The sequence below is a fragment of the Archocentrus centrarchus genome, chromosome 1 (genome assembly GCF_007364275.1).
Source record: "Archocentrus centrarchus isolate MPI-CPG fArcCen1 chromosome 1, fArcCen1, whole genome shotgun sequence".
In the NCBI taxonomy this organism is placed as follows: Eukaryota; Metazoa; Chordata; class Actinopteri; order Cichliformes; family Cichlidae; genus Archocentrus; species Archocentrus centrarchus.
The window spans coordinates 37,328,975-37,346,237 of NC_044346.1; the positions used below are offsets into that span (position 1 = coordinate 37,328,975).

The 17,263-nt window shown below is 42.4% G+C and overlaps 1 protein-coding gene across 1 annotated transcript; it reads right to left on the bottom strand.

Moving 5' to 3' along the window:
* Positions 1–11,465: 11,465 nt before the first annotated feature.
* On the bottom strand, positions 11,466–15,609 carry LOC115793435 (neuronal pentraxin-1). Its single transcript, XM_030748470.1, has 5 exons — positions 15,097–15,609; positions 14,569–14,776; positions 13,532–13,773; positions 13,021–13,200; positions 11,466–12,201 (listed from the first exon to the last, which is right to left on the bottom strand). The coding sequence occupies exons 1-5, from the start codon at positions 15,526–15,528 to the stop codon at positions 11,980–11,982; spliced, it is 1,284 nt and encodes a 427-aa protein (XP_030604330.1). The 5' UTR covers positions 15,529–15,609; the 3' UTR covers positions 11,466–11,979.
* Between the last annotated feature and the right edge of the window lie 1,654 nt (positions 15,610–17,263).

The following is a 17,263-nucleotide window of genomic DNA, read 5'->3' on the forward strand; positions in this document are numbered from 1 at the left end:
GCAGCTCCGTCTTCAGTATCCTTCCCCCGAATACCCAGTTTCTCTCCTCCTCACGTCTCATCTAGCCTCTCGTTGTCCTTGAACTGTCCAGCCTTAGGTGCCCCTCTGATACACCCTTTCTTAATCCTGTCTACCTTTCCCACCCCCAACAGAAATCTTAGCATCGGTAACTCAGCTGCCTCCAGCAGCACCTCCTCCCTTTTTTATCAGCGGAATCATCCTGAACCACTGTAACATAAGCTGGTCTGACTGCCATCTTATAATCCCTTTCTTTCATTCTTGCTGGTTGGCATCTGTCACAAATCACTCTTCACTTTTCAGTCCACTCCACCCACCCGGGCTCACCTGATCTTTGTCAAACTTTTATGAAAGAACAAGGCAGAGTTCATTGAGCAAAGTTAAATGAGCCCCAAACAAGCACTAAATCTATTGGTGATGGGAGCGTCCACGGGGGGACCTCGAAATAAGTAACTCAAAACAAAACTAAATAAAATAAAATGCAAATCATGAAAACCTGGACCACAACAGCCAGGAAAAAGGCTACACACACCAGGAATAACATAACACTTGTTTTATGCATGATTTACACATCACATCACCCGTAAAACTGCATTATGACATTTCCTTCCTGTGACTAACTCCATCCTTCCTCCATCCTTCCTCAGTTACTTCCAAGGTGTCCATTTTTCTATGAATTGTGCATTTTGCAGTCTCAGCTGAAAAGTTATTTTCTCCATTGTTTAAATTTATTTTCCTACTGACTTCCATGTGTTTACACCCAGCTCCGTGTTATTGCTTGCTTGGCTTCTGCCAAAGGTGCATGCAGTAAGTACTACAGTTTTTTCTGCTCCTCGCTGTTTGCAGGAATGCGCTCTCCTTCATTTCTCTTTCTCCCCTGTTGCTAAATGTAAACACTTTTACTTCTTGCATCCTCACCTTCTCACCGTCTTCTTTTCTCCTACTGACTTTTGTTCCTCTTCTTTCCAAAGGATACCGCCACCTCTTCAGGTTCTCCTCAGCCCGCTGCCAGCTCACACTGTTATCTGCAAACATCACAGTCCACAGACTGCTGCCTGAGCTCATCCATTGTAAACAGAAAAGGGCTCAGCTCTTTGGTGTTTCAGGTATATTTTTGAAGGAGTTAGTGCGTCCTGAGACCAAATGTTCCAGCTGGGTCTCAGTTTCTCTGTGCCTTAATAAGTCAAGTCCATTTAGCTGGTCAGCATAACTTCATTTAGAAAAATGCAGTATGAAGAATTCAATTTCCACATAGTGTCTCTATAAAACTAGGGCACAAAGTTAAGTAATAATGCACAAACTCTCAGGTGATATGACTCTTTGTGCAATGAATAAGCAATTTCATATAAACCTGACTTTCAGGAACTCCTGGGGCTCTTTAGCTCCAGATTTACAGTTTTACACTATGATGAGAGTTTCAAGGAAATTAAAAGTGCAGCACTGATACAGCGATGCAGCATCTTCTCAACAACAGTGCATGAAAGGGCATTAATGAGGTCCATTGTTGCAGCTGCAGCTGATTATCCTGCAACAAATACAGTCTAGAAATCAAATCCAGCGTAACTCAGAGCACAGCTTCAAATGGTTGTTTGGTCAACTTAAAGGAAGTTAATGCTGCAGGCACAAAATGCATTATTGCAGTTTTAAATATACTGTTAACTTTATTGTGCAAAGGCAAATACATAAATGCACATCACTGTATTTCCCCCCTTCAGCTCCACCTCAGTCCTTTGCTTTGCATATTTCACTTCTTTTTGTTGGTTTACAGCTGTTGTTTTGGGTCCATGAAGCCCAATGAGACATGTGTGATCATCAGGCTTTATATAAAGAGGGGTTACAACTCACTCACTACTCCAAAACGGCTGGCTAAGAAAAGGAGGCATACATCCACCTTGATTTCAGGCTGCCCAGGAAGCCTCATTATCCTCCCTGCATCCTTCCTGGAAGCTTCTGCTGATCAGTAAATGCCACAAGTTTCACTCCCTGCTGTCTCCTGGAGCTCTCACCATGGGAGGAGAATGGAGAAGGGAAGAGGAGAGCAGAGCAGGGAGATGAGGTTCTCTGTGTTTTTTAAGAGGAAAGATTGTTGCTGGCAGTCCACTTTTAAGCATCTGCTGTGAGTTAAATTCCTCAGACTGTTTCAAGTCTTTTAGCTCAACATGAAACGGATCCACTGGCAGAAATAAACAGGTTGTCAATAGTCCAAGGCCTCATTAAGTGCCGATATTGGACACTCTTTCAGAAGACGTTCTTCTCGGTGTTATTTGTCGATCACGGCACAACCAAAAGTCTCATTACACGCTGCTGCTTTGTCTCCCCAAAGTTAACAAGAGTAAATGCTGCAACTCTGAACCAAAGCATTATTCCTGTCTTCCTTCTGCCACGAGGGACAGCTTATGAATTAATGAGATGTCAGCAGAGATGTCACATCTTTATCCACTCAATCGCTCTCTCCAAAAAAGAAAAAAACCCAGAGGAATTGATATAATGTAGGCTCATGAATCTTGTCTGTCTTGGGCGGCTTGACTCTTGGGGGGGGGGGGGGGGGGGTGAGAGCTCCATATTTCTCTGTTTTGTTATGACAGTGTGGGTAAAGGTGGAATGTTTGTTCTGTGGGACACAATTAATTTGTTATCAGAATTCAGAATTTGTTTCATTTGTGATTCTGATATGATTAGGTTTCACTTTGTCCGATTAACAGCGTGTTGTATATTTATTCACAGTTTTAGCCACATTTTATTTTTTGCAGTTTGAAAACCTGAATTACTCAGTTTACTTTGTGTAGCTGCAGCACATCCATATGGTGCCAACATGATCCAAACAATTTACTGAAATATCAATTTACTGATATTTAGCAAGACTGGAAGGCAGTGAGTTTTTTTGGCATCTTGTTAGTGCTGTTAGTGTTCTTCTTGAAAATGAGATGATTGTTTGTTCTGATGTTAGCTTCAAAAGTTAGCCTAGTGTAACAAAGACTGGGGCAACCTAAAACACCTAGCCTAGCTCTGTTAGGTGAGTTCAATGGTTCTCAGATTGTAGGACTGGTGAGTTCCTCTATCCATTATCTACTTATCCAGTTCAGGGTCACAGGACCTGGAGCTTATCCCAGGCTAGGACAGAAGGACCCAAATACAGACTCAGACCTCAGATACGGTTCAAAGGATTTATTCACAAAAACTGGAGCCAATGAAAAAGATATTTTCTGAGCAGCAGTTTCAGTGGAGTAGTGAGCACGTAAGTAAAATTTAGAATTACAAGTCCAAAGCCAAATGAGCCCAGACAGGAAAGCTCAGAGGGGACAGCAAGCAGCAGAGAAACACACCAAGGTTTTCTTGCACACAACGATTGTTTAAAACCAAAATGAGATAAGGACAACGTGAGCCTGCATCAGTGCTTAAACTAACTGAACGGTGTGGTGAAGGTGGTGAGAGGGTGAACCGGTCCTTAAGTATGGCAGGAGTAATGAGAAGATGAACAACAGGTGCATAAGTAGGTCGCTACAGCTGGGAGACACACCTGCTGGGACCTCCAGCCAACCACTAATGCCTGTATGAAGGAGAGAGGGAGGGAACAAGAGCAAAAAGTAGCACTGGACTCTGAGAACCATTACATCCAGCTATCATGGGGTGAGAGGTCACCCACAGCCAATTTAAACTGACCAGTTAACCTAACATGCATGTCTTTGGACTGTGGGAGAAAGCATCCAGAAAGAACCCACACAGGTACACGAACAACATGCAAACTGCACACAGAAAGCTCCCAGCTGGCAAACAAACTCGAACCCAGGACCTTCTTGCTGTGAGGCAACAGTGCGAACCACTGCATCACTGCATGCCACATCAGTAGGGGTTGCTTCCATGTTGTCCTGGGATGTCATTCTAACAGCATGTAATTCATCATTTTGTATATTTCTGTCAGGTCAGATGACTTCTAGTTAACATGATAACATTTGTCCTGCAGCATGTAAGCATGTCAGGCTTCTAATGTTCTACATGATAAAGTACAACTTTAAGTCTGGTTTGTCTGGTCTGTGTGATAAAGCCAATCAAAATTAGTCCCAAACATCTCTGGTTATTACCAGAGATGCCATCGAGAAACAAACGCCAGGGTGGCAGAAGCACATATTTTTGAATGTGCATGGATAATGTCATGGTCCGGGCTCCGGTGGACCCCATGTTTTGTTTTTGCTTGATTTTATCTGTTCTGTTTTGGTTGTGGGGTTTAGTCTGTTATTTCTAGCTCCTTGTGTTCTTCCAGTATTCTGTGTCAGGTCTGCGTCTTTGTTCCCTCATCTTACTTCCTGTTTTATTTTGATAGGCGTCTGGTCCTTGTGTATTAGGTTCAGTTTTGCTTCCCCTTGTCTCGTCAGTGTAGTTTGGTTCACCTGTGTTCCCACCTTTTTCCACTTCCCTCATTAGCCCTCCTGTGTATTTAAGTCCTGTGTGTTCTCTGCCTGTTGTTATTGTTTTCCTGCTGTGTGTGTGTACCCTGCCTGGATTTATGGTTTTGCCTCTGTTCAAGTAAAGTGTTTCGGTTTTCCTGTCTGCAGTTTTACCACTGGTCCAGATTTTAAGTTAACCTTTGCTTGGTGTATTCCTGTCTGCCACACAGCTGTTCCATGACAGCTAATGTGTTTCTACAAGCTGGTCTGGAGTCAGTTTTTCATGTCTGGGTTCCCGGGTCCAAATCCCAGACGAGCACCCTATTATATTATGGCTGGCTCCAACACCGAACATAGCGAATGGCACGACACCAGAGTGAACATTTGAAGTCAGAAGACATCAGAGGTGATCATTAATCAGCTGATCAGTATAAAGATATTAAAAGAAAACTAGCACTCTACTCCCACTATTGCTCTCTGCTCTACACAACACTGTCAATAAATGAAAAAAAAAACCAACCTGTAAATCAGTCTGTCTCGGTGTGTTAGCCATGTGATGGACTGGTGACCCGTCCAGGGTGCACCCCACATCTCGCCCAGTGTGAGCTTGAACAGACTTCAGCCCTCCTCAACCCTAGTTGGTCATATGTTTAGAGGTTGGTGGCTCCCTACTAACCACTGCTCAGTAAAGATTAATAAGTATTCTCCAACCAGTTAGCAGGTGGTTGCTGGCCAGATGAAATTGGCTGCAAAGAGGTATAAGGTACTGCACCAAAAACCTGCTTGTGATTGTTTTTGCCACTAGCATTGTCACTGTCACCCACAGTTTGCACGGAAGATGCAAACACTCACCAACTATTTTCCAGTGGTAGTGAAACTGTGAGGAGTGCAACACAAACTGGAAATGGAAACCTTCAAAGTAAAAGCTGTTTTGAAATCTGTTGGTTGCAGCCAGTGGCGGTTTCTGATATGGGCGACATGGGCAGCCGCCCAGGGCGGCATTTCATCTAGGGCGGCATGACCGCCCCCTCCCCCCAACGCATTGCGATCGCCGCAGCAGCGCCTACCGCACTGCTCCACTTGTGGGGTAATGGGCGCCCTCTGCTTGCTGTGTATTGCATGTAGCTTTCTGCCATGGTCTGACAGGTTGTAACAGAAGGAAAGGGGCAGGCGGGGGATTCTCTCTCTCTGTCTCGCTGTCACTGCTTCACTCGATCGTCACACACACACAGCGCTGCCCCGCCCCCTTCTCCTCTCAGCCTGGGGTGCGAGTCAGTGAAGCAGTGATGGCGTGAGAGTGAGACAGTCAGCCGGGTTCATTCATTCATGCCTTTACAGTTTGGGCCTGGTTACAGCCAACATTAACCGCTGAATTATAAATAAAGGCGACTTTTGTTGGCAATCTCTCGCCAAACCTTTGATCCTCACTGACACTGCCATATCAAGATTAACACGAAGTGTATGTCCTAATATTGAAAAGTTTTGCGAGATCTCGCAAAAGTAACTCGGGATCTCGCAAAACTTTTGTGAGATATGCATATGCAGATATTTTTTTTTGTCCTCCCATGTTTTTTTTCCCCCATGTTCCACAGAATGAATCTGTGCATCTAATAAAATTAGATGCACACAAATGATAGAGCACAAAGTCCATTTCATTTATAATACTGTAAATATGGTCATTAATTCACAGTATTTGTGTGAACCCGAATCCTGATAAAAAAAATAACACAAATATGAATCTAGACAAATGTTCGGACACTGGTTTGTGTTGCACTTTTTGAGATTACGAGTAGTTGGGCAAGTGATTGCAGACAAGTTGGCATTTTCCATGCAAACTACCAGCAACTCTGTCAATCTGCTAATGACCACAGCAGTGGCAATGTGGTTTTGGTACAGCACACTCTTTGCAACCAATTTCACCCAGTGAAGTCAGCAATCTCATCAGCTCACCGTGTCAGGAGGTTGCTGAGCAGATTCTAGATCTGTATAAGTGGGACCATAGATAGATACTACATTAAAATGCTGCTGCCATGGCTTAAAAACTTTGCATAAATATATAGCATGTGATGTCTGAAAGAAGTAGGACACCCTCTCCTCACATAAAGTACAAATCATGGCATCTTACATTGTTTTACATTGCCCGCTGAGGAGGTGCCCTAGTATATGTGCTTTGCAAGCACAACATCATGTTATATACTGTACCTCAGAAGCAGAAAACCTTCCAGAAGTTGCTCTGTGCTTATTGTCCTTCAGCCTGCAGGTGCTTATGTCAAAGCTTTACAGAGCAATTACTTTATAATCAATTGACTTTCTGTACCAGCAAAGGTGAGTGTAACTCCTGCTGTTACATCATGTCAAGTTATCAGCTGAGACTGCTCATGTAAGAGGTGGCTTTGTGTCTCACGTGTACAAAGTGCAACATCATCCTTTAGGCTGCGGGGCTCTATTTTAGTCTGTCCACTTTAAATTCTGCACAAAGCACAAATGCTATTGCACTGCAGCAATACATTCAGAAAGGGCTTATCAGCATTACGCCGGCAGGGTATTAGGCGTGTGTAGTAAGCAGACCTAGTGATTATGACTATGCGCTCTTTGATGGGTGTGTGGTGTTGTCAAAATGTGAAGTGGGCTTAACTGGAATTCACTTGCCTTGTCATTCTTATAAAAGGCTCTTGACCGTGGCTGTGTCTGCTGAGCATCATGGGAGATTAAAGTTAAAAAAAAAAAAATCCACTGCAAGGTCAAAGTTTTTCACAACAATCTATCGAGCAGAAATGCCTGTTAGGACAACTTTGTTTTCACCAAATAATGTTCCAGTCAAGGCCTGATGAATTTATTCATGAGCTCACAGCACAGAGGACTGAAACTTTGTGCAATAAAACACAGTGTGTTAGCTAGAAAAGGACACGCTACAGTTACAAAAAATGAAAGTAGTTCAGGTGCTGGTTGACTTTAAAGCTCAGAAATGCTTGAGCTGCTTAATAAATTGTAACGTCTGAACACTGTTTGTGTTTTTTGTGGGTAGATTTGTCAGTTTGTGTAGACAATGAAAGTGTCAGTTGCGCTTCTGGTGCCGCAGATCGCTGAAATGTTGAATTTGAATCTGAAACTTGACTTTTAAAAGTTTCGCTGCAGAGCGTGAGAGCTGCGTCAGCAGGTGAAATGTCAGTTTATGTGTGAAGAATAAAGAAACTGCAATGAGTGATGAAAGCAGAGTAGCTGTCATTCAAAGAGGATTAAAGCAGCAGAGATGTCAGGTGAGCTATAAATTTTGAAAAAAAGAAAAGAATTTGAAGTGTGTGCGCGCTGAGTGTTGAAATATGAGTCTGTTGTGTATCTAAGATGTGACAGCAGGTGAATGAATTTAAGTAAAATCAGTGTGAGATGAATTTGAGTCACAGAAAGTATTTGAAGTGTTTGCTGATGTGTGAGATGAAAGCCACTGTAGCATTTCTTTTCATTTTCACACCTGTAGGCAGGTGTTGAAAGTCATGGGTGTAGATTTTGTTCCAACATTGGGTGGAGCACATTAGACGTGTCCGGGAGTCTCCACCGGGAGCTTCATTTCCTGCATTCTGGTCATCTTTTATGCACAAATTTGCATCTTTTTTATGTCAGAAAATAAATTGGAGGCACCTGGTGTTAAAACAGGAAAAATAATGGCATAAAATACAGGTTTAATTAATCATCCTCACTTTTTTCTCAATGAATGCATTCACTGGTAGGTCAATACACATATAGCACTGACATGATTTTCTGTTTTCTTTCTTTTTATCCTGGATCTTGGCATGAAAGGCAGAGAGGAGGGCGCTGACACTGCTGTCAGCTGCAGGATTTCTGCTCTTTGTCCACATTAAAAACATCACACATTTCTGTTTCCAGTGATTATTATTTTGCTGTGTTTTGATCTGAGTTGTCGATTGGTCAGTTTAGGTTCTTTTCCTTCTTGTGTCCTCATCTTTGTGTCTTCATATCTTGGGGTTAGATTTATTTTATTTTTTTGGAGGGGGGTGCCTTTTGCTTGTTTCCTGTCTTTTTCTCATATTGAGGTTTTACTTCCTGCTTTAGTTTCACTATTTTGTGATTTTCTGCCCCGCCCTCATTGCCCTCACCTGTTGTTGAGTGCTTTCACCTGTGTCTTGTTAACCAGCTGTTTCTCATTCCTAATCAGCTTCCCCGAGTATACCTCTCCTGTTTTCCCTCCTGTCTTTGCATGTTGTGGTTTCTGTTTTCACGTCAGATTTGTCTCATATTCCTCACAATTACTTTGGCCTGTTTAGGTTTGTTTTTTTAATTCTGTTATAATTCATTGAACTTTTATATCAGTTCATCTTTGCTTCACTGCCTTCCTGTCATACATTTGGGTCCTCTCACCACCCTCGCTGTGACAGAAGGGCTGACACCATCATTTTATTATTTGTTAACAAACTAACAAAAACATTTCTAAACTTTCTGAGGTGTGTGTGTCTGTGTGTGTGCGAGAGAGAGAGCGAGAGAAAGCAAAGCTTAGAGTAAGAAGGGGGCTCTGATGCACCATGCATAGACTGGCCTTTATAGCGCGTGTGTGTGTGTGTGTGTGTGTGTGTGTGTGTGTGTGTGTGTGTGTGTGTGTGTGTGTGTGTGTGGACAGTTAGGTGTACCACATAAATTCAGTGGTTACAGTAACTCATTTTCATATTTTAGGAGTTAAAAAAAAAAACACCTGTCTGTGTTGGCAGCATTTCTCACTGAGTGATGATAAATTATAAGACCTGTAGTCAGATGAATTTTCAGTGCGCTGTAGTTGAACTGTCAGTTGACAGGCAGATGCTCAAAGCAGCTGAAATCCCCACAAGCAGCAGTTTAAAAAATGACAGAGGGGTGCTGAAGTAGCTCGCCTGGCTAAGCAGAGGCCTGTGCAGGGGTCTGGGCTCGAGTCTGCCCCAGAACGTGCCGACTCTCTCTACTATGCTTTCAAGAAAGGCTTAAAATGCTCAAAATAAATTAAATATAATAATAATGATAGGGAATAATACCAGAATGTTATCTATTTGCAACCTGTTTATCAGAGTTTACATCATAAGCTAAATGCTGTAACTCAGACTTCAAGCCTTAGATTAACATATTATAAGTGGTTACTTACATGTTAAGGTATGTAACTTCTGTCAAAATATAATGAAAATCAATAGGTCTTATTAAATTAAAAGTAACAATGTTTGGTTGAGTTTGGGAGAAACGTTTTGGGAAGAGGTCAAAGTGATGTGTGGGAATAGTGTTTGAAAAGAAATCCCACTAGAGCCAAAGCTATTTCTGTTTAGTTTGTATCGAGGAGAATATGATTTGAATAAAAATGCTCATTAATGAAACTCATCTTTTTGCTTTGGGAGGAAAAACTCACAGACCAAATATTATAGACTGAAGGACAGAAACAATTTCAGCTGAGTGCTTCACACTCAGGGATTTTTGAGCGTGAAAGTGCAGTGACACAAAGATTTTAATGCAAATTTGAATATTTTGATGCGAAACCTGTCTTAGAACTATTTGTTGCTTGAAATGAGTGATTTGTTTGATTTTTCCTGCTTTTTTGCTTTGCTTTGGTTTTTACTTAAAAAATATGAAAACATATTGTTTAAAGACACAGTTGCATTATTAAGTTAAGACTAAGTCGTCCTCATGGGTGTTAAAAAAGAAAGTCCACTTCGTTGTGAGGGTAGAAGCAGTGTAAGCAGACTGTGAAGTGCTCAAAATGTTTGAAATGTCTGACGATTATTCACTTCAAGGTCGACCCAAAGATGCAGTGAATCAGCATTGGAGAGAAAAACTGCTGTTTTTCCCCCCTGTAATTTATTTAGCTTCTTTAGATTGAAATGCAATATAATTAATCAACAAATTGTACCCCAGCAGAAATTATTCAGCACCACATGGCTTGATGAATATTTGAGGACCCGATGAGATTTCTTAATGAAGAAAATGCTCGGTGAGAAACAAACACAACAGCTGCCCACACGGAAGAATATTTCTGACATGTCTCACGGTGAGATTTCCCAACCTGCAGATGAACAAACTGCTTTGACTGTTTGAAGCTTGAGCTTCAGATTGAGTGTCTGATTATAATTCAGGAAGCGTCAGTGACCCCCGTCACTGAAAACAGTAACAGGTTATCTGAGGGAACTGACAAGGAACCTTTAAAGTGTTTCAGTTCAAGCTGGACTTGTTTGAACTGAGATACCAAAAGGCTGTTATGACAGAGCACTTTTCCCCTCCTGGCTGCCTCACTGCGCCTCATTCCACAGACAACAAAGTAGCAATAAGGCCTTTTTTCTCATGCAGTCACTGCACCTAAACACAGGCATCCACGGCTTCTTTTTCTTCTTCTTAATGACCTCCACTATCTTTCCCTTTGTTTCACTTATCTGGCAAAAAAAAAAAAAACTCCCTCTTTTTGCCATTTGATACCATAGAAATAGTCACATAAAGCGAGGAATGCACTGTGACATTAAGTATCACAATTTTATTACAAAAATTAAATTCTTCATCTCTCAGTTTTGCCATGCTTGGAGCATATAACAATACAGTAAAAAACCCAGACCCGGAGAAGATAGTAAAGCAGATTTCAACAATGCTTTCACAGCACTCTGTCATTCATGCTGTTACTATACAGTTACTGTAACATTCCTAATACAGAGTAGTACAAACACCTGCCAAAACACATCATGTCAGATAACAAACTGTAATTAAATCACGTTTACCAGAGGAACAAGAAACTCAACCCGGCTCAGGAAAAAAAAAAGAAGAAGAACAGAAACTAGTAAACATTGAATTTGCAACTGAAAACATACTGAATGTGCTGAATATTTGTACCAGCCCAAGGCACCCAGGCTTCTAGCAATGTTGGCAAGTTAACGACATTCTTACAGAAACACTTGAAGCGAACGATGATTATAAATTGACTTGTACCACAGTCTGACTTTGCAGTGTCCTTCAACGTGTCCCTCCTCTCCTGGCATTCCTCTTCATCAGTCACAGTGCAAGATCCGGAGGGGCGGGGCAAAGTGAAGGAGGGGGGGGGGGGGGGGGGGGGGGGGAGCGGCGTGGAGGTATGGGAGGGAGAGGGGTCACGGGGAGCTGTACCGCATCAGACATCACTTTACGGCGCCAAACACTGACAAGAATTGGACAGACAGCGTAATCTCCCACTCTCCTGGAGGAAGTGGGGAGGGGTGGGAGGGGGAGGCGAGAGCGGTTATGTAATTCCTCACTTGGATTGTGAATTGTCCAAACATAAGGCGCAGATTGCCAGCTGCCAGTCCAAGATGAAATAAGCCAAATGAAAAGCTTAGATGTGCTTTCAACTGAACGTCCAAGAAAGAAAAAGGAAAACAGATAGCAATACTTTCTCACTGAGGTTTCCCAGATGAATTTGACTTTTTTTTTTTTTTCCTCAAGATGAAAAGTGCTGTTTTGCAACATGAATACCTAAGAATGATGGAAATCCCAGATTTAAGCTTACCGATAACTCAGAGTCTCTAACAAACGTCAAATGAAGACAAGAACGACAAAAGCTCAGAAATACAGACAGGCCTTTCTTCAGCGGACGCAGTTCAGTTGGCTGAACGGCAAGGCTCGAAGGTCCATTTGGTCGCACCGCCAAACACTTCAATGTTGCTCTCTGTCCAGGAGAACACATCGCCGGTTGATGCTTTGCTGTTGCAGGTCGCCAAGTTATAGATCTCGGTGATAGAAAGTTTCCTATTCCAGATATTTAGGTTTGCCAGCTCACCGACGAAGGCTTGTGTGGCATCAAAGCCTCCTCCGAGAGTGTCCTGTGGAACAAAAGGAGAGGTGTTCAGCATCTGTGCTGGACTGATCAGCATCAGGACTGTGCTGCAAGGTTATCCAGACAAAGTAGGATTTACAAGATGAATAAAACAGGGCGGCTTCATTAATTTGTACCAGCAATACACAAAAAGGTGCTTCCTTTGTATGAAGGACCAAAAGTGCCAAATTCCCCCCAAAAAGAAAAAAAATGCACCAAAAGTGATACACAAATAAGTATAAGCATTTTTTTTTAAATTTGGTATAAGTTGATATTTCTGTTTTATATTAACTTACTTATTTATTTTATATTAATTTCTTCATCTATTTACTTTTCCATTAAACATGAGTTTAACATATATTTTATTTTACATTAAAAAAATCGTATCATTTTTCCATTTTCATAAAGGTAAAGAGAAATTTTTAATTAAAATAGAAATATCACAAATTTGAAGTACTGAATAATGCATCCTTATCATTTTTTTGGTCCTCCATACTTCTATGAAAACTTTTTTTTGGATAAAGATGCTGTTTTCTTTATGATTTGGCATGATTTTATTTCACAATATGATCTCTACATGGACAATAACTCTTGCTTAGTGCAAGAGGCAAGTTTCCTCTATAAAATAAGTCTCAAATTATGTTTCTCTATCCAAATTCAGGCCGAGCACAGACTGGAAAGCCTTAATTAACCACCTCCGAGTGCCTCCACAGTCTCATTTCATAAATATCTCCTCCTTTAATCTTTGTCCAAATTTAATCACATAATTGATTGAGGATTATCTCCAAATAGGTGAGGGATTAAATGGCTGAAAATGAATATCCACCTGCTCTTGTCCCAGGACCAGAACCCCCTCTGGTTTGATGGGGTGGTATGGCGCCAGATTTTCACCACTACCTCGCTTCACTCCATCCTGGAAAGCCTCCCACATCCCATCACGGGTGGTCCACGTGATGCAGAGGTGATGCCATTTTCCGTCATTGATGAGAAATGGCAGTTTTGCAACCTGGAGCAAAGACATTTCTTCATTATCTCTTCCACACTTTCATAGGACAGACTCTCCACATCATGTGGCCTTCCTGCTTAATCACTCCCCCCTATCAGATATCTCCTCCTCTTCTATAAAAAGGTTGCTTCTATTTCAAACAGCGCCTATTTTAACTCAACTTCCTGTTGTGTTACAGTGAAGTTGTCAGGTCACCCTGACTCATCCAAGCACAAAGTATTACAGCTTTCCCCAACTGCAAATTACCATTTTGATGTGTTACTTTCACTTCCTGCAAAGGTGAGAAACATGTGAATTCAGTCTGTTTCCAGGATAATAGCTTTTTCATTACCTTGTCATTGATGAGAATCTCCATAGGGTTGTTTCCCCACTCAATCAGCACCAGCTCGTTGGCCTGTCCCGGAACTGCGTAGGAGAAGGGGGTCCCCACCCCAGGTGAAGCATTGGACTTGATCCACAGACACACGGTGAAAGAGTACATCTCAGGAAGGCTCTTCTTGGCTTTGGCATACATATAGTTGGTTCTCAGGGGGAAGGTGATCTGGAACTTATCTGTTGGCCTGGTGTCTTTGCCTGTGGATGAGATTACTGTCAAAGTGCTGTATTTTTCAGCATTATGTTTATATGTGTGGGGATTGAAAGGAAGGTGGACATCCATATAGCTTCATACATTTTACAAAACTATGGTATCTGACTGCCTGTTTTTATAAAGAGAGTCTCTCTGAAAAGAAAAAAAAAAAACTGGGGGTTTGCTTTCATAACGGTTCTTTGCACCATTACGTCCCATTATAATTTGTGTAAGATGCAACCCTGAATTAGATAAGTGGAAGAAAATGGACGGACGGATGGATGGATGGATGGATGGATGGGCTCTGTCTCCTTCCTCTCCGGTCTAACATACGCACGCGCATTTGCACGTGCTGGAATTTGAGCAGACCTTGTATATATACTCCAAAACGCGCCGGTGCGAGGCGCACAACGCAAAGTTTTTCTAATCCCCATCGCGGAGGCTCATATACAAGCTGGATATTCAGATTTTGACTTTGGAAAACATAAACTCGGCGAAGCAAAAGTGCAAACAGAGCCTGGCATATGCAAAGCAATGCAGCTCCCTTCTCCACCCTCATATCTGTGCGCAACGTGATGGTTGCGGAAAAAAGGTTTCACATTGGCGCTGCAACACTAAACATTTCTGTTTTTACCCCCCACCCACCCACCCCCCAAATCGTTTTGTCCTCCTTGAGCGTAAAAGACAATTAAATTGCACCTAATCAGCTTAAAAAATTTTCGTGGATCAATTTAATGCCATAAAATCAACACGGGGCGGCCCTGCTTTAAAGTCCTGTGCGCCTCCAAATCCACACGCACCTTTCTCCAGGTCTGTTATCCGGTGGTGCAGAGAGGTGAGCGTGGACTCCACTCTGTTGCGCTGCTCGGTGTCATTCCTCGATCCCGATTTGCTCTCCTCTATCGTGTTGACCCGGGACAGAACTTGCTTCTCCATGTCATCTATCTTGTTTTGCAGCAGGTCTTTCAGGCTGTTTGCTTGCACGGTGTTATTCCCTCGGCTGTATTGCTGCATCGGACAGAGTGAGACAGACAGGCGGTTAAAGTAGTGACAGGGAAGACTTATTTTTCCTTAGACTCCCTAGAACATTTTCGCTCTTCTCATCTTAACCGTGTTATTTACTTGATTTTTATAGACAGCGGAACATTTCACTTTACATGAAGATTAATATGTTAGAAAACACATGTGGCTTCAAGCAGAGGCTGTAGAAAGCCAGGCCAACACAGACTCGGCGAATTAAAGAGTATTATCCCTTAATCTAATTAACTATGGAGGCTATTTAATTAACTTTTGACCAGGTCAGCACCCCACTCGCTCTGCTCGCCTACCTCTAGATTCTCCAGTCTCTGTTTAAGCGTCTGTAAAGTCTGTCCCAGCTGGGCCAGAGTATCCGTAGTGCCCCGAGATACATCCCCCATCGTGTTCTTCGACCCCGGCCGCCTGCCGCCGGGCCCCGCCGCCGCAGGGAGGCTCTGGCTCTCGCAGCGGCTCAACTTGGAGGTTAGTTCCCTGATTGTCTCCTTTTGATTCACAATGGTTTCCTTTTGCTGCAGCACGGTCTCCCGCAGCTGTATGATAGTGGTCTTCAGGTCTTCCGCCGGGCCGCTGTTTTGCATCGTAGCTGTGCACAAGTCCATATCCTTGGGCACTGACGTGCAAATAAACTGCGTCTGTCCGAAGTCTTGTGCGAAGCTCTTCACAACAACCAGGCAGGAAAGTAGAAAAAGTTTCCACGAGAATCCCTCCATGGTTCCAGTCATGTGTCGCGGCTTGAGTGTGAGAGAGTGTGGCGTCTCTGAGATTTCAGCACCACGGAGCTGTCCACTGAAGCTGTGAGACTCGCGCTGCTGTGTGCTGCTTATATAGCGGACATAACGCAGCGCAGATTCACTGCATCACTGAGGGGAGGCAGCGGGTTCTGCTATACTCACAGAGTCCAGCCCCTTATTTAAGGTCGTACTCTGAGTTTCCCGCAGACAATTTACAGTGGCAGAGAACGCGCGTACACTACATAGTGAGATGAGAGCAAGATACAGACATGATGCAAAGCACTTAACATCATGTGAAGTCTTTAGACATGTCTCAATCACTGCTTCAGTCTATGTTACATGTGGCATTAAATAACAAGTAAAAACCATTCATTTCACTACCTTTCAACTGTTAGTTTAATATGAATTAAAATATATAAAATACAAGGTGTGGGCACAGCAGATTTTAGCAAAATTGGCAGGTAACAATACTGGTCACAGTAAATAGATTAACAGTAGAAACCTAACAAAGGACAAAATGCAAAATACCCAGTTAAAAGTAATCTCTGATCTGCTCTTTCTTATGTCACTGTTTGAGATAAACGATTCTCTTGTTGGAAAGTTAAGCTATTCCACCATTTATTACCCTTTAATGATACATCACGTCGTGTGTGTGACAGTTTTTACTGATTCTGCTGTGGTTGAAGTCAAGGTGGCCCTGTTTTTATGTTAATTTTCCTCACAAAAAGGAAATTTATGAACTTAATACGATTTGAGTACCAAAAAAAAGTACAATATGGCAGTCATTTCAATGAACTTGCATTTAAAAAATATATCTACCTTAAATAAGAAAGATTTGTTGCTCTTCATTTTCTCTTTTGATAATAAAACATAATCTGAAGGACTCCGGAGACTTAATATGAGATGTCCTATCTTTAATTTTGAGTACTGTAATTTTTTTAAGTACCACATTCTTTCTAAAATGTGATCAAGCTGGACAGAAATTCAGGGGCGAATTAATGAGCAATAAAAAAACAGATCCCAGTGGACGATGTGCGCCTTTACGCTCGTCATGTGCGCGACTGTGGAGCTGAAATTATCAGTCCACCTTAAATGAAAGCAGCCCTCCATCCTTCAGAAGGGTCTGTCCCACGGTTAGAGTCCCCACCACAACCTCTCATTTTCTCCCCCGCCCTCTCTCTCTCTCGCTCTCTCCTTCTTTCTGGCTCGCATCGCAAAACCGAATCCACCGGACCCAAAAATGTACTCCACTGTGTGTGGTCTCCTGCGTTTGTCTCTCAGTGACTTTAAAGTATAAGAGCCCTGTTCGCATTCCCAACAACACGTTGTAAGAGTGTATTTTCCCTTTTGTTCACTATAACAAAGTCTGCACCGCAGCAGCCACACGGAGCCTGACGGAGATGCGCTCTGGGCTCGTCTGATCTGCTGGTAGCAGTTATGTTAAATCCCACCACAACAACAGCGGAGGCGCTAAAAGGAAAGTAAAATGTTTCCAAATAATTAAACAGACTGTTGCAACTGCCCCCGCGGCTCTCACATGAAAAAATAAGATGCGCAGCGAGGGAAGAGCAACACTTTGCATAGATCACGTTGAGATAACAAATCAGCAGTGATGCCGGCAGAGTGAGGACAAGGCTGGAGATAAAAACGTAAATCACGTTTCTCTGGGAGCACCATTTCCACTTTAGCAGTTATATAAGAAAATAAGAAGATAATTATGGAACAC